The sequence below is a fragment of the Callospermophilus lateralis genome, chromosome 7 (assembly GCF_048772815.1).
Source record: "Callospermophilus lateralis isolate mCalLat2 chromosome 7, mCalLat2.hap1, whole genome shotgun sequence".
Lineage (NCBI taxonomy): Eukaryota > Metazoa > Chordata > Mammalia > Rodentia > Sciuridae > Callospermophilus > Callospermophilus lateralis.
The window spans coordinates 103299827-103317645 of NC_135311.1; the positions used below are offsets into that span (position 1 = coordinate 103299827).

At 37.6% G+C, this 17819-nt stretch overlaps 1 protein-coding gene across 3 annotated transcripts in view; it reads right to left on the minus strand.

Moving 5' to 3' along the window:
* Positions 1–17162, minus strand: part of Scp2 (sterol carrier protein 2) — a 98493-nt gene extending 81331 nt beyond the window's left edge. The window contains exons 1-4 of one of the 3 annotated variants that reach the window (XM_076860342.1): positions 17010–17158; positions 10076–10133; positions 6278–6349; positions 2199–2330 (exon numbers count right to left, since the gene is read on the minus strand). In XM_076860342.1, coding sequence (XP_076716457.1) covers positions 2199–2330; positions 6278–6349; positions 10076–10133; positions 17010–17078 — 331 coding nt within the window. In that variant the 5' untranslated portion in view covers positions 17079–17158. Of the gene's footprint in view, positions 1–2198; positions 2331–6277; positions 6350–10075; positions 10134–17009 lie in introns of all 3 variants that reach the window. The other 2 variants (XM_076860345.2, XM_076860346.2) reach the window with 2 other exon arrangements.
* Between the last annotated feature and the right edge of the window lie 657 nt (positions 17163–17819).

Consider the following 17819-nt stretch of genomic DNA (forward strand, 5'->3'; position numbering starts at 1 on the left):
CAAAGTAAACATAAGAGCTGGGGATGTAGATTGGTTGTAGAGCACTTAATTAGCTATGCTAATTAATGATGTGAGTTCTATCCTAGCATCACACACACCAAAAAAAAAAAAAAGAAAGAAGAAAGAAAATTGATTAATGTGGAAATATGTTTCAATGAAAAACAAATATAAAAAACTAATCCTGGCTAATCATGGTGGCACATGCCGGTAATGACAGCAACTTGGAAGGCTGAGGCACAGGAGGATCTGGAGTTGAAAGCCAGCCTCAGCAGATTAGCAAGGCACTTAGCAACTCAGCAAGACTTTGTATCTAAATAAAATATAAAAAGATATAAAAAGGGCTGGGGACTTGGCTCAGTGGTTAAACCCCACTGGGTTCAATCCCTGGTACCAAAAAAAAAAAAAAACAAATCCTGAATTTTAAATAAGTGGTCAATTAAATGGAAATTTTAACTAAAAATTTAAAAGAATCAAAATCAAAATCTCAACAGAATTGCTTTTGAAGTGAGGAAACATCTAAAAACAATGTTAAAGTTCAACTAAAAAGCAAAACATGACAAAATTTTCAAATATTTTCTTTTTTTTTTTAAAGAGAATTTTTAATATTTATTTTTTAGTTTTTGGCGGACACAACATCTTTGTTTGTATGTGGTGCTGAGGATCGAACCCGGGTCGCACACGTGCCAGGCAAGCGCGCTACCGCTTGAGCCACATCCCCAGCCCTCAAATATTTTCTTTAAAAAATAGAAGATAAAGCCAGACATCATATCTATAATATAATCTCAGTTACTCAAGGAGGCTAAGTCAGGATCCTTGAAAATATGAGGCAAGCCTCCTGAGTAATGGGAATTACTAGTGTATATAACCACACCTGGCTTTGTATATAATTTGTGTGTGTGTGTGTGTGTGTGTGTGTGTATTCTCAGTTCTTGTGGATACACATCATATTCTATATTTCCAAATATTCTAGGGTCTTTTATTAAGCTCTCTATTCTGTTCCACCAATTCAACTGTTGATTACTGTTCTACTACTCAGTGTTTTAATTCTTGGAGTTTTGTATTTACTGTTTGATAAAACTAGTGTCCCTTGTTCCACTTCTTTGTTATTTTTCTTTCTTTTGCTTTATATTTATTTATTTATTCATTCTTTTCTTTCTTAGCAATATTGGGGCTTGAACCCAAAGCCTCACACATGCCTCTCACATGCTAAGCAAGTGCTCTGCCACTGAGCTATATCCCCAGCCCTTTTTATTTTGAGAAAGGGCCTTTTGAAGTTGTGTAGAAATTTTAAAATTATTTATAGTGATGTTATGCTTAACAGCAAAAAATACAGAAACAAGATAAAATATGGTACATCACACAAAGAAATATTATTTGGCCATAAAATAGGAATGAAATGGGCTAGGGTTGTGGCTCAGTGGTAGAGCACTTGCCTAGCACATGTGAGGCACTGGGTTCAATCCTCAGCACCACATAAAATAAATAAATAAATGAAATAAAGGCACTGTGTCCATTTACAACTAAAAAAAATATTTTTTTAAAAAAGGAATAAAATACTAGCATATGCTATAACGTGAATTAAAACATTATACTATGTGAAACAAATCACAAAAAGCCTTATATTATATGATTCTGTTCATAAAAATGTTCAGAATAGATAAATCAACAGAGATTAAAGTGGATTAAGGTTTGCAAGGGGCTGATGGGAAAGCAAAAAGAGGAGTAACTGCTAATAGATACAGAGTTTCTTTTTCTTTTCTTTTCTTTTTTTTTTTTTTTTTTTCTGTTCTAGGAATTGAATCTAGGCCCTTGCACATACAAGAAAAGCACTCTAACTTGTCCTCAGCCCTTTATATTTTTTGAGAAGGACCTCGCTAAATTGCCAAGGCTGGTCTCCAATTTGCGATCCTCCTCTCATCTTCCCAAGTACCTGGGATTATAGGTGTGTAGCACCATGCCCATCCCAAGGTTTCTTTTTGAGTAATAAAAATGTTCTAAAATTAGATAGTGATGATGACTGCACAATTCTATAAATATAATGAAAAACACTGAATTGTATGTGTCAAAAGGGTGAATTATGTCTTAATAAAGCTTTTTTAAAGAAATACATTATAAATCAATGATAATATGGAGAAATGATTAACCAGGAAATAGTCCCACACTTATTCAAGTACACTAAACATATAACCTCTTCTTACCTCCCTGAATCAGTTGCCGGGCCATAAACAAAGCAGTAGAACCAGTGGAACAGTTATTGTTAACATTGATTATAGGAATTCCAGTCAGTCCCAAACTGTGATAGATAGCCCTCTGCCCACAGGTAGAATCACCTATATAGAAAAACAAATTAAACTTTTAATGCCTATAATACAGGAATCATGGAACTGTAATACAATATAATATTGCATTATGTTTTTTCAGTATCATGCCTTTGCCTAGCATACAACACAGGCAGGACGTATACATTATTGACATCTGTTACAGTTGAATTGTGAAGTGTTCCCCAAAAGCTCATGTGTAAGACAATGCAAGAAAGTTTAGAGTTTGAAATGATTGGGTTATGAGAGTCTTAACCTAATCCATGTGTTAAGTCACTGGATGGTAACTGTAGGCATTCCTTACGGAATGGCTAGAAGAGGCTGGTCCATGGGGGCAGGCACTGGGGTATATAAAATATATACCTTGTTGAATGCAGCACTCCCCCCACTCTCTCTCTCTGCACCCCCCCACTCCGCCCACTCTGGGTGGCCATGGCCTGACCTGCTTTCCTCTGCTATAGTATTCCACCATGATGTTCTGTCTCACCTCAAGCCCCAAGGAATGGAGACATCTATGAACTGAGACTTCTGAAACCATGACTCTCAAGTAAACTTTTCTTTCTTTATTCTTGTCAGGTCTTTTGGTCATAGCAGTGAAATATCTGACTAAAATAACACCTTATTTAGAAACAGTTATAGCATTAAGCATCATATACTCTTCAAAAATAAAAAAAATATTAAAATAAAGAACATATGTACACTTTCTTTATATAATACAGAGGTGGGAAAGTAGAGAATTGACACTATAGTAGTAAACAATTCAATCTGGGTAGTGGTATGGACCATTATTTCATGGATACTTGCCTATAAGATATAAATTTGCTTTTTTAGTGCTGGGGATTGAACTCAGGGCCTCACACATACTAGACAAGCACTCTACCATTGAGTAATATCCCCAGTCTTCTTTATTATTTTAAGACAGGGTCTCACTAAGTTGCCCAGGCTGGACTCCAACTTAAAATTCTCTTTCCTAAGTCTCTTGAATAGCTGGGATTACAGGCATGCACCAACACACCTAGCTTGGTATGTAAATTTTTAAAACTATACCAACAGATTGAAGGCCATTATTTTTAACATTTCATATACACACTACACAACTTAAACCAAGTGTGGCAGCATATACCTCTAGTCCCAGCTACTTAGGAGTCTGAGACAAGAGGATTATATGATCCCATTAGTTCAGGACCACATCAGTTTAGGAAACCAGGTCTCAAAATAAATAAATACATAAAGACTTCACAATTTCAAAAAGTTTGAAAGAGCCTATGTACAAGGACATTCCAGAAAAATGTGATCCATATTGAATACACATGTGACTTCTCCCAAGTAACATCATCACCAAGGCAGAAATTCTGGAGCAGTAAGATGAGAACATTGGAAGGTAGACTCTCCAGCAAGGTTTAAGAACATCCTTTTCATATACACATTTTTTATTTTGAATCAGCAAGTTTCCCTCCTAGGATTCCCTCAACATCTTGAGATCTCAAGGAAATAAATAACAGGCACAAAAATTCATCTGCAGTGATATTTCCTATAATATTTACAGTATTTTCATAACAACTAGAAATTTAAAGTAACTTTAAATGTCAAGAACAAAATATCATTACTACCATTAAATAAGCTGCAGTAGATCTCCAAGACTAGAACTCATGTAATTATTAAAAATGCTATGTGAGGGGGTGGGGTTATGGCTCAATGGTAGAGTGCTTGCCTGGCATATGTGAGGCCCTGAGTTCAATCCTCAGCACCACATATATTTATTTTTTATTCTAATTTGTTATATATGATAGCAAAATGCATTACAATTCATATTACACATACAGAGCACAATTTTTCATATCTGTGGTTGTATATAAAGTATATTCACACCATCTGTGTCTTCATACATGTACTTAGGGTAATGATGTCCATCTTCCTCCCATGCTCTCTCTTCCTACCCCACTATGAATCAGCCTCATTATATCAGAGAAAACATTCAGCATTTGGTTTTTTGGGATTGGCTAACTTTACTTAGCATTATATTCTCCAACTCCATCCACTCACCTGCAAATGCCATGATTTTATTCTATTTTATTGCTGAGTAATATTCCATTGCTCAACACCACATATAAATAAATAAAATAAAGGTATTATATCCACCTACATCTAAAAAAATACTTTTAAAAAAATGCTATGGAAATAAGGGGAAGATACTAGTCAAAGGGCTCAAACTTTCAGTTTTAAGATAAACAAGTTCTGGAGATTTAATGTACATCATAGTTGGCAATGGATAAGCTAATTAATTTGATTATGATAATCATTACACAACATATACATATATCAAATCATTTATACACCTTAAATATATTCAGTATTTATTTAACAATTAAATACTTTTAAAATGCTAAAAATAAAGAACATCCTAAATATCCACTAAAAGTGGATGGATTAGGAGCTGGGATTGTGGCTCAGTGGTAGAATACTTTCCTAGCATGTGTGAGGCACTGGGTTCAATTTTCAGCACCCCATGTAAACAAATGAACAAAAATAAAGGCCTAACAATGTCTAATAAAGTATTTTTTTAAAAAGTGGATGGATTAGCTGGGCATGGTGGTGCACACCTGTAATCCCAGTGATTCGGGAGGCTGAGGCAGGAGGATCACAAGTTTGAAGCCAGCCTCAGCAACTTAGCAAGATCCTAAGAAATTGAGTGAAACCCTGTTTCAAAATAAAAACATAAAAGGGCTGGGGATATAGCTCAGTGGTAAAGCACCCTTGGTTTCAATTCCCAGCACCCCCGCCCCCGAAATTGGATGGATTAAATAAAATATGATACATTTATTTAATAAAACACTACTCTATAAAATAAGACTAATAAAGCTCTTTTTTTAAAGAGAGAGAGAGAATATTTTAATATTTATTATTTTTTAGTTATTGACGAACACAACATCTTTGTTTGTATGTGGTGCTGAGGATCGAACCCGGGCCGCATGCACACCAGGCGAGCAAGCTACCGCTTGAGCCACATCCCCAGCCCCAAATGAAGCTCTTTATAATATGAACTTAAACCACTAAACAAACAAAAAAACAGGATACAAGATAATACTTATGCTACCATGTGGGTAACAAAAGTAAGGGGAAAGGGAAATTACATATGCACACACATGTTTATATATGCATGAATTATTTCTGAAAAGATATACTAATAATTTGGAAAACTGGTTGTATGAAGAAAGAAAACTACAGGACAGGTTATCAGAGTAAAAGTGAGACTTCACACTATATAACCACTACATAATCTTTCATATTTTTTAATCAAGTGAATATTTAATCCATTCCAAAAAATAATAAGTTTAACTAGAAAATGTTCATGATGGTAGAAGACTTAATGAGATGGGAAATGTTCAATGTAGTAAAATGAGAAAAGCAGATTACAAAAAAAGACCTTATTTTCTTTAAGAGAAATCCTATGTACATGCTATGCACACACATACTCACTAAAGGATATAAATCAGTAAATCAATGGAGATCGGCTTTGTATAACAGGATTAGAAGTAACTTGTTTCATCTTATGCTTTTGGAGGGGGGTTCCTTTTTTTAAACAATTAGCGTGTATCATTTTCCTAATCAGAAAAATTCTGTTAGACAAAAAAAGTCAATAAATACAAATTTTAAGACAACAAAGAGTAAAATTTATCTTCTGAACACTAATAGATGAATATACCCTTACATGGTAGAATTATGGATAATTCTTCTCTTTAAAGATCAAAAATTTTTTTTTAATTCATCTACAGTTTTGGCAATACAATAATGGCACCAAAAAAAATTACAGTAGGTCGACACATAAGGAAACCTATAATAATGAGAATAGGATTCTGAATTCTATATTTTGAGGCTTATAATTCACAAAAGCCTCTATCATGTATGAAGCTGCTGCCATATCTAGGTGAGTAATTTTTAAAACGTGGTTTACCACCTACCATAAACGTAGCCAACGCACGCCTGCTCCACTGCCGAGTAGGGGATCTGCGCATCAGCTAACGCCTTCTGGCCTATAAAAACAAAAGGGCTGTGTCAAAAGGTACTTGAAGTATTTGCTTTGAGTGAATAAAAATTAAGTTCAGAGTTTCCTCAGGGTTAATTTACCTCTATATAATCTATGTTCAATTCAAATAAAAATCCTTCTCAAATCATCTCAACTCTCTCCTTTTAGAAGTAATCATGTTTCCTTGAGACTATAGTATTACTTTTCCATATCACCTTCTTTGATACTTGACCCTTCGTGTCCTAACTACATACCTAACTATAAATATAAGGGTCTTATCTTGTTCACCTCCGTGGTTCCATCACACGTGTAGAAGGCAAAGGAGACACAGTCCCACTCCTGGGGTTAAGGTTGGTGGGAGACAAATGACGTGTTCATTCCTACAAAGCCAGTGGTCCTGTCTATAGAGCAAGAAAGGAGATTTAATGCTATCCATAGAGGGCTGAAATGACCCTGAGTAAAATTAAGTATATAAACTAGAAAAAAGACTGAAAGGTTGGGGCTAGAGGAATACTCAATGGTAGAGTACTAGTCTCACATGCACGACACCCTGAGTTCAGTCTGCAGCACTGCAACAAGACAAAACAAAAACAAAGACTGGATATAATCCCAAAAAACCAAAGCCCGAATGTTTTCTCTGATAAGTGGATGCTAATCTGTAATGGGGGCAGGGTAAGAAAGATGGTGGAATGGGATGAACATCATTACCCTAGGTACATATTTGATTGCATGAATGGTGTGACCTTACTTGAGTACAACCAGAGAAGTCAAAAATTGTGCTCCATTTGTGTACAATAAATCAAAGAGCATTCTGCTGTCGTGTACAACTGATTAGAATAAATTAATTAATTTTTTTAAAAACAGAGGCTATAGAAGTGTGAGCTAAATACTCGTCTACCATAGTGACATGCAGATATCTAAAACCAACTATTAAAAAACTCCAGTAAGCATTTATATATGTAGGTAAGCACCAGAAAAACTAAAGCTAAAGAGTTTTTTGGTTTTTTTTTAAGTTTCCACTTGGAAATAGGCCTAGGAATTTTAAGCCATTCTGTACTTCATTTTAAAACCATATGATATATATTACTTTGGTTTGTTTGTTTTAATTTTTTGTAGTTGTAGATGGAAGAATGCCTTTATCTTTTTGTTTATTTTTATGCGGTGCTAAAGATCAAACCTGGCACTTCACATATGCTAGGCAAGCGCTCTGCCACTGAGCTACAGCCCCAGCCCTCGTATTTACTAATTTATTTATTTTAATTAGGTGTATATAACAGCAAAATGCATTTTGATTCATTGTACACAATTGCAGCACAACTTTTCATTTCTCTGGTTGTACACAATGTAGTGTCACACCATATGTGCAGTCATACATATACCTAGGGTAATGATGTCCATCTCACTCCACCATCTTTCCTGCCCCCATACCTGACCTCGTTTTTTTTTTATTAATTTAAGAAGGTATATAATTGCTTATGGGATTAGTTTGGTCAGAAAATAAGTTATCTTTTCCGGCTCAGAGTATAAGCAAAAAAAAAAAAAAAAAATCTCTTATAATAATGTTAGTGAGATCATGTTTCCTGAGGGAAAGGAAGATAGAATAATGGAAGTGACAGGACACTTCTGGTTGTACCCCTCTCCATTCCATGCATTTAGGGAAAGAACATGGTGGCAGAACCCCCCTCCTAAGCCACTTTGGAGAAGTAGAGGTTAGAATTTCTTGATCCATTACTCCATGAAACAAATCCCGCTGCCTCAGTACATCTACAAATGAACCTATAGAGAGTAAAATGCTCTCATTTACAAGAAGGAGCTCAGGTGTTTTTCCCTCCAAATTGTGTTTAAATAAATGTTCAATCAAATGTTACCAATGTGGTCTGAGGGTACTTAAGGTGAAATGTATGGGTGGAATTCTTTTTCACTCCCAGTGTTGGGGATTAAACCCAAGGCATTGTACATGCAGGGTAAGTGCTCTCACTGAGCTACATCCCCAGCCCAACGCTAAGTTTAAAGTCTATTCTATATAAAATGTTCTTATTTATTTTCCCACTATTGCTTGCAAAGGATTTATAATAACAAGAAACCTGACTTGATTAAACTCACCCTGCAGGGAAAGGCAGAAAATAGTCACAAGAAGAAAATTTATCAACATGGAGTATAAACCTTAAATGGTGTCTACCCTAAAAAATCAACAGAAGTTAGTTAATTAAATATCATGAATCTTCCTTTTGGGGGATGAGATGCTCTAATTTCTCATACAATATCTAAATACTGAGTTGCATACTAAATTGATGCAAATCTAAATATATATGTACACAGGGTACTCACAGAAACAAGCAAGAACATCTTATTGTGGAATAACCACAATAATTCTTTTTGGTTTTCCCAGCAACAAACTAACAGGAACCGGGGTGGGGGAGATTCCTAGGGCAAGGATCATGCCTAACACTGGCATTTAAGCTTAACTACATGCTTCTTCCTTCCTCCCTCCCTCTCTTCCCTTCTTTTCATTTATTTACTTATTTAAACCATGCAAAGAAGCTCTCATGTATGTCCTCTTTAAAGAGAGAGAAAGAAGCTGGGTGCGGTGGCACATGCCTGTAATCCCAGCAGCTCTGAAGGCTAAGGCAGGAGGATCACAAGTTCAAAGACAGTCTCAGCAACTTAATGAGACCACAAGCAATTCAACTGTTTCCAAATAAAATTGTAAAAGGGCAACAAAAGGACTGGGACTGTGGCTCAGGGGTTAAATGCCCCTGAGTTCAATCCCTGGTAGGAAGAGAGAGGGAGAAAGAGAGAGAGAGAGAGAGAGAGAGAGAGAGAGAGAGAGAGAGAGAAAGAAAACAATCAAAGAGGATCCCTGCTAGAGCTCACACCCATATTCAGGCAGGTGCAACATGGTCCAAGTTTGTCTCTGAAGAATACCAAATACATTCTCCTGTGGATTCTTGTCTCTCGAGTTTCAGCTCACAAGTATTCAACCATTAGTCCTTTGCTTGCTAGCACTAACACTAGAATATATAATAACAAAGTGCACTCCAGCATTTAGTCATGCAGTAGCCAGTAATAGAAAAATAATCCTCAAGGTTGGCTCAGCAAAGTGAAGAAAGAAAAACTACCATATAGGTATTTAAAACATTTTGAATGTGGTTATCCCTTTTCCAGAAAAGGAAGACATTAATTTTGTTACAAATCCAAAGAAGAACAGATATTAGAATCTAGTTATCCGGGGGTTTTTTTTATTTTTTTTATTTTTATTTTATTTTATTTTTTTTTTAAAGAGAGAGTGAGAGAGGGAGAGAGAGAGAGAGAATTTTTAATATTTATTTTTTAGTTTTCGGCGGACACAACATCTTTGTTTGTATGTGGTGCTGAGGATCGAACCCGGGCCGCACGCATGCCAGGCGAGCGCGCTACCGCTTGAGCCACATCCCCAGCCCCTAGTTATCTGTTTTTAATAACCCTACCTTTCTTTCCCAGAGATCCATTTACCATTCTAACAAACAGCTGGATAACACATAAAATCAGAAGCCACTGTCTGTCCTGGCTCTATATCGGTTAAGGTCCTTTTCCTTTCCCTTTCTCTTTTCTAGTGAACCACTAGGCAATGTGCCACATAATTTTTTCCCTTTCGCCTGGGTTCCTTTTGCTTGCCAGGCTGCTCCCCTTATGCAATAAAGACAGACCACATAATAAACTATGAATATTCAAAGATCTAAATTTTCTCTATTACCTGCTTCTTTTGCCAAGTCAGGGTAATCTTTTGAATTCTCAACTCCAGGCTTCACAAACTAGAATGTAGAAGAAGATAATAAACAGAAACAAGTACAATTAGAATTTTTCACAATAAAGCATCATAGAAATTCATTGACTATTTATTCAAACAAAAATATATTATTGAGAACTTGCCATGTTCCTCAACTGTCATTATAAATAACGTACAGTTCTTGCCCTCTGGGAACTTCTAGTCTAATGTAAAACAGACAATTACACTATAGTATCATAAGTGCAGAATGATTTGTGAGAGACATGTACCTAGCTTAAGCGAGAGCAGAAAGTAAGACCATTTTTTTCTCTAAAGAATAATTAAATATAACAGATAATTAATATAACAGATTCAAGCACAATGAAGAAAATAGAAAGTGATAAGGACATAAAAGTAATTTAGGATCAAATGATAATAACTAATATTTATTTGGCATTTATGTGTAATATGCATTGTGCTAAACATTTCATATGTAATAACTTGTCCAATCCTCACAATTTTGCAAATAAGAAAACAAGGACACAGAGAAATTAAGCAATTTGTGCAAAGGCACTCAGCTAATAAGTAGTGGAACTGAATCATTAGACAGTCTAAGTCTACAGCCAACTCATGAAGGACCTTATATGCCCTATTACGAGGTCCTGAAGACAATGGATTTTTTAAGAGAATGGAAAATAATGATATGCCACCATCTACTAGAAGAAGAGTAAAACCCCAAAACAATGACAATATCAAATGTGGCAAGAATGTGAAGCAATAAGGACCCTCATTCATTGCTTGGTGGACCTGCAAAATGGTACAACACTTTAGAAGACAGCATGGCAGTTTTCATAAAATTAAACAAACTCATATATGATCCAATAATCACATCTTGGCATTTACCCAAAGGAGTTGAAAAGTTATATCCACAGAAAAATCTACACATAGATGTTTAGCAGCTTTCTGCATGGTTGTCAATTATTGAAAGCAACAAAGATGTCCTTCAGTAGATGAATGGATATAGTACATCAAAACAATGGAATATTATTTGGTGATAAAAAGAAAAGAGCTATCAAGCCTCGAAAGGACATGAAGGAATGTTTAATGTATACTAAGTGAAAGAAACCAATCTGAAAAGACTGCCTACTGTATTATTCCAAGTAAATGACATTCTATAAAAAGGGTAAAATTATGAAATCAACAAAAAGATTAGGGGTTGGGAAGGTAGGGAAAGATGAACAGGTGGAGCACCAGGGCTTTGTAGGGCAATAAAACTACTCTGTAGGATGCCCTAATGATGGATATATGTCATAAATTTGTTGAAACACTAAGAGTGAGCCCTAATGTAAACCATGGTCATTGGGTGATAATGACATGTCAATGTAAGTTCACAGATGTTATAAATGTATCACTGTGGCATGGATTGTTGATAGTGGAGGAAGCTCTGTGTATTGGTTAGGAGAAACAGGATATGGGAAATCTCTGTGCTCTGTGCTCAATTTTGCTGTGAAACTAAAACTGCTCCGAAAAGTAAAAATTTAGATGCATGCGAAGTAGAGAAAGGAATGAAAGGAGCAAGGCTAGAGGCAGTGATACCAATTGACATAATTCTAAATCAGTCCAAGTGAGAATTAACTATGACAGTATCAAAAAGAATGGAAAAAGGTACATGGACATGGAAACAAAAGAAATAAAATCTACTGAACTTAGTGACTGATTAGATAAGGTGAAATGATTTGCTGATCGGTGAGCATGTTAAAAGAAATGGATTCCAAACATTCTTTTGACTGCAAACCACAATAAGATACACTTTATAACACAATAAAGTATACCCATGAAACCACATGATGGAAGCAAAAATTTCATAAAATAATTATCCTTGTTATAGCATAAGTATTTTTAGATACAATATTTGGCATTTTATTTTAATTTTTCTTTTAATGCTAAAGGTCACCTTCTATATTGATTTCATTACACAAAACACTGTTTGAAATACCAGATACTTGATGGTTTGAAATGCTAGATACTTGACTTAAATGGTACACTAATTACACAGTGCCAAAATATAACCATTAAACTGAACAAAACATTGGACATGTGTTCCTATTTGTGAACTATTCTAATTCTTCTCCATAGTTCTTGAATTAGGGATTCCTTTTTAATTCCCTAATACAGCATTCACCAGTTACAGCCAGATCATTTATACATAGTACCTTTCATAAAAGTACTATGCTAGACCCCAACAAGCAGTATCCAGTAATAATTAAATTATCATCTATATAGTAAAGAACTGTACTTTTCAATTTCTTACTGAAATCAAGGCAACTTTTAAAAGATTAGTCAAGCAAACAAACACATACTTTTCCCTTTCAAAATTAAAACCAAATTTAGATGGAAACTACCAAATGTCCTTTAATAACTGACTAGATAAAATATGACATTTAGGGGCTGGGGATGTGGCTCAAGTGGTAGCCCGCTCGCCTGGCATGCGTGCGGCCCGGGTTCGATCCTCAGCACCACATACAAACAAAGATGTTGTGTCCGCCAAGTACTAAAAAATAAATATTAAAAAAAAATAAATAAATAAAAATAAAAGTTATACTTGTAAAAAATAAAATAAAATAAAATATGACATTTAGCAAAGATTTGCCCCTACCCTCAAATTCCTTGCAGTACTGGAGGTTGAACCCATAGGCACTCTACCACTGAGCTATATCCCTGGCCATTTTTATTTTTTGAGACAGGATTTCACTAAATTACTGAGGCTAAGTGTTGAGACTGCCTGGAATTTATGGTCCTCTTACCTCGGGTTCCCTAGTCCCTGATTACAGGAGTGTACCTGGCAAAAAAAAATAAAACTTTCTTTTGAGGCCAGGCGAGATAGCACACACCTGTAATCCCAGTGTCTCTGGAGGCTGAGGCAGGAAGACTGCAAGTTCAAAGCCAGCCTCAGAAAAAGCGAGGCACTAAGCAACTCGGTGAGACTCTGTCTCTAAATAAAATACAAAATAGGGGTGGGGATGTATAGATGTGGCTCAGTGGTTGAATGATCCTGAGTTCGATCCGAGGTATCCCCCCCACCCCCACCACCACCAAAAAAAGAAAAAACAACCTCTCTTGAACATTTCTAGCTAGAATTCCAAACCCTCATCTCAAATGAGAACACTAACATAGTTTCTAATAGTTCGAGGCCATACCCTTAAAAGATCCTTGCCCCCATTTCCAGTGCCTGCTTTAGAAACTTCAAGGCTGCTACAAAAAAAAAAAAAAGTATTGTGCTTCATTCAACACCTAAGGTTAGACAGATTGTCTCCTGGTCTCTGAGATGAGCTAAAATCCTAACTTTAATAACTGCCAGCTAGCAGACACAGCAGGCCTAATTGAATTTATACCAATATTTATTACTTTTCATTTCCTGTACTCTACTGAGCCCCTTCTGGCCCCCCTACCTACCCTTCATTCTTCCTTTAAATCACCCAGTTACTTCTGTACAAAATGTAGTTGAATTTAGTACAGGCTGGACTCCTTTCTCTACCAACTAGTTATTGCAGATTAAAAGCTATCCTTATAGACTGGGGCTGGGGCTCAGTGGTAGCATATTTTCCTGGCATGTGTGAGGAACTGGGTTCAATTCTGAGCATCACGTATAAATAAATAAAGTTATATTAACAACTAAAAAAATATTTTTAAAAAAGGGGGATGGGGGGGCTATGGTTATGGCTCAGTGGTAGAGTGCTAGCCTTACACGTGCAAGGCCCTGCCTGGGTTCAATCCTCAGCACCACATAAAATAAATAATAAATAAATAAATAATAAAGTTACTTAAAGGGGGGGGCGGGGGCTAGGGATGTGGCTCAATGGTTAAGCACTCCTGAGTTAAATCCAAAACTAATCCATAGTATCAAAGGTCAGAAGTCAGGTTAATGGCAACACTTTGCTAGAAGGGAGTCAGTGACTCAAAGAGGGCACAAGGCCAACCTCTGGGAATTCTGTTTATATTTGTTTCTTAATTATTTTTTAACCAAAGAAATGCAAGAAAAAAAGTGCCACATGACTTATTATATAATCTTCTGTTTCACTATGCCCTACAAAGTCTTACTTGCTCCTAAAACATACATTTTAGATTTTTTTAGGTATTTTTTTCTGATATAAACTGCCTTCTAAATATTATTTTTTTTAAATTTTTTTTTTAATATTTATTTTTTAGTTTTCGGCGGACACAATATCTTTGTTTGTATGTGGTGCTGAGGATCGAACCCGGGCCGCACGCATGCCAGGCGAGCGCGCTACTGCTTGAGCCACATCCCCAGCCCTCTAAATATTCTTACAGTATTATTTCTTTGTCAATTTAAGAAGTTATATCATGGTCTCTGTTAGTAGTTTGGACCTATAGTTTTGGATCTATAATGTCCCCCAAGGGCTCATGTATTGAAGGCTTGTCCCCAGTGCAGCAATGTTCAGGTGGGGCTTTTAGGAAGTAATTGGATTATGAGGGTTCTGATCCCACCAATGGATGTACCATCCATTGTTGGGTTCATAATTAAATGGACTATGAGGTGGCAGAAATGGTAGGAGGTGGGGCCTAGTTAGAGAAAGTAGGTCACTGGAGGAATGCCTTTGAAGGGTATGTTTTGTCCCCAGCCCATTCCTCTCTTTCTCTCTCCTAAGGAAAGGCATAGTCACCAAGTGGTAAAAGAGATGTTGGAATCTGATTGTTTCATAGAACAGTTTTTCTTTTCTTCCTGCCTTACTCAGTAGCCACTATGTCCAAGCCTTAAGCCTTCTGAAGTTCTGGAGGAAGACTCAGCCAGTATTACCCCTCTTCCAGAACTTGGTTTGTGGGCTCCTCTGCTGAGTCAATGATCTTCTCCAACAGCTTTTAGTTTTCCAAAATTTTTCTGACATTTCTCTGTTAATTTCCTCTCCTATTCACATTGCTTTTATATGTCAATACCTTTTTATTTCCTTATTGTTGTTTTAGTGGAATTTGGAAAGCACCAAGAGAGATAAATTCATGATTTTGGTCTGCCATGTTTAACCAAATGTCCCAAATCATCCTTGTTTATTACTTGTTTATCCTTTTCTCCTCCAGATTATAAATTCCTTAAGAATAGGAATCTTGTTGGTGGTGGTTTTTTTTTTCTTCTTTTCTTTTCATTTTTGCCATCCCTAGCAAATACCACACAGTAAATGTATTAAGTATATGCTTAAATGATGAAAGCACTCTCCATATTCCCCATCTCTTCCCTCAGGATTATTAACATATCCCCCCACCTCCCAACTTGAGAAAAAATACATCTCCTACTTTTATGAGAAACTGCTTTTTTATACAGATCATATAATCAGACATTCAACACCAATGGAAGATACCTAAAAGTGGAACACACTGTTTTACTGTTCACCTCTTCCATGAAACAACAGGATGATCTCCAAGCTTCTGCTTTATAACATAGAAGTCAACTTTTCTATTTTGATTGAACTACATGCTCTTAGCCCACTGATAAGATAATAATAAAAATTAATGCTGCCTTCACAGAAAAAAAAACAAAAAACTCTCTCCAGGAACTCTTTCAGTGAGTACATCCATTTAATATTGTTCAACTAACAACTATCTATTAAGGGTCTTCAGGCACCTTCAGGGTGGGAGGGGAACAGCAGAGAATAAATAAAACATGGTACCCACCCTGCAGCAGCTTACAAGAGGAAAAAGAGAATTTTAGTACAACTTAGTAAGTTGTAAGATAGAGGTAAGTACAAGGCACTGTGAGAAGGCCAGGAGGATTAGAGGTTTTCTGGGGAAGAGATCTGAACTGATCCTTTAAAACCTGGTGGCCCATGCCCTATAATTCCAGCTACTAGGGAAGCTGAGTCAGAAGGAGCACAAATTCCAAGCCAACCTGGGCAAGACCCTGTCTCAAAATAAAATATAAAGAGCTCAGTGGTAGAGCACCCCTGGGTTCAATCCCCAATACCAAAAAAGAAAAGGATCCCTTCTTCTAGGCAAATGTGGTGGTACATTCCTGTCTGTAATCCCAGTAAGTAAGGAGATTGAAGCAGTAGTATCCCAAGTTCGAGGTCAGCCTCAACAATTTAGCAAGACCCAGTCTCAAAATAAGAAATAAAAAGAGCTGGGGCTGGGGATATAGCTCAGTTGGTAGAATGCTTGCCTCGAATGCACAAGGCCATGGGTTCAATCCCCAGCACCATCACATTAAAAAAAAAAAAAAAAAGCTCAGTGGCAAAGCTACCATGGATTCAATCCCCAGTATGGGTCAAGGGTCCGGGCTGAAGACAAATGATACAAATAATGACAAGAGAAGCTGAAAACGAAAGAAACCAATGGCAATTTGGCATTATTCTAGCACAGAAGTGTTGAAGAGAGACACTTCTGGCCTCCTGAGGACCAGGCAGACACAAAAAGATCAGAGAACCCAGGAAACCTACCACCGGTGCCAAGACGCTGAGGATCACTAATGTTTGCTCCCCAACCACTTCTGGAGACGGTTCTGAGATAGGGTACTACAAGTACTTTGGCGGCGGAGGGGGGGGGCGAACTGGTTACATTTACGACCTGCTTCCCTTTGGAACAGCTGTTGCCCTGTGCACATACTTCGGGACTCCACTTATAATCAAAGGAAGTGCGAGCCCTGGGTTTACTTGGGGGCTCCTTCACAAACTGACAAGGGAGAAGAGAGAAGGAAGGAGGAAGAAATAATTGGCCTCAAGACCAATCCGAGGCACAACACGAGACACCAATATCACATCCCACTCGAGCGGCCTCTCTGATGTCCCAGGCTCCAAGAAGCCGGAGCTAGGAAGGAGGGTCGTCCCCCGGCAGAAGGAGGGGAAAAGAACCTGGCCCCCGTTTCCCATCACCTTGGGGCTCCAGGCCTCCCGGGAACAAAGTCCGCCCCTCTGTTTACCTTGGTCATGCCAACCCCCACTACAAACACCCGGCGCTGGGGCGGAGACTTGCACGCGCGAGAAGGCATGGCTGGGCCTGCTGCCGGCGGACACAGGCTCTGCAGAAGCGGGTTCCAACCGACTGAAGCCCCGGCAGCAGCAAGCGCTCTCAAGGCAGGCGGGTGGGGCGGGAGGCGGGGCCTGCCGGGCGGACTCAGCAGTGCGCATGCGCGGCGGCGCGTGCCCTGTGAGGTGTTAGGTAGTCTGTCCCCATCAGAACCAAGCTCTCCGTATCCTAACACAAGTCACCTCCCACGCCCTGGGCCTGTTTAGTCTTCACCTTGAGAGAGAAGACCTGGAATAAGGCCTGAGACAGGAGGGGTTGGCCAAAAGGGGACTCTACATGCCTGAGATTCTTTAATGTTCTTTTAATGAGAGTCTTTTTAACTTTATTGCATTAGTCATGGTGGTAGGAGAGTCAATGCATGAGATAAACTTACTGTATACGCTCATCAAGGAAAGGAGAAGCTTGCCCAAAGATGCACGATCTTCAGTCTCCAGCTGTGCATCTTTGTTTTCTAACCTGAAATTCTCAAATGTTGTTTTGGTAGGATAAAATGAGTGATGAGGTGGAATAGAAGCAATAAGGATAAATAGAAAGGGGGCTTGCAGGACGAAACAAGAGTGGCCAGGGTATAAAGTCCACTTTCACATGGATTAAGTAAAAGTCCAGACTTAAAGGTCATGTTCACATACCTGGACATAAACAACACTATTAAATCAATTGTTAAACCTTAGCCACAGGTATTGTTGTAGGGGCAGACAAAGAT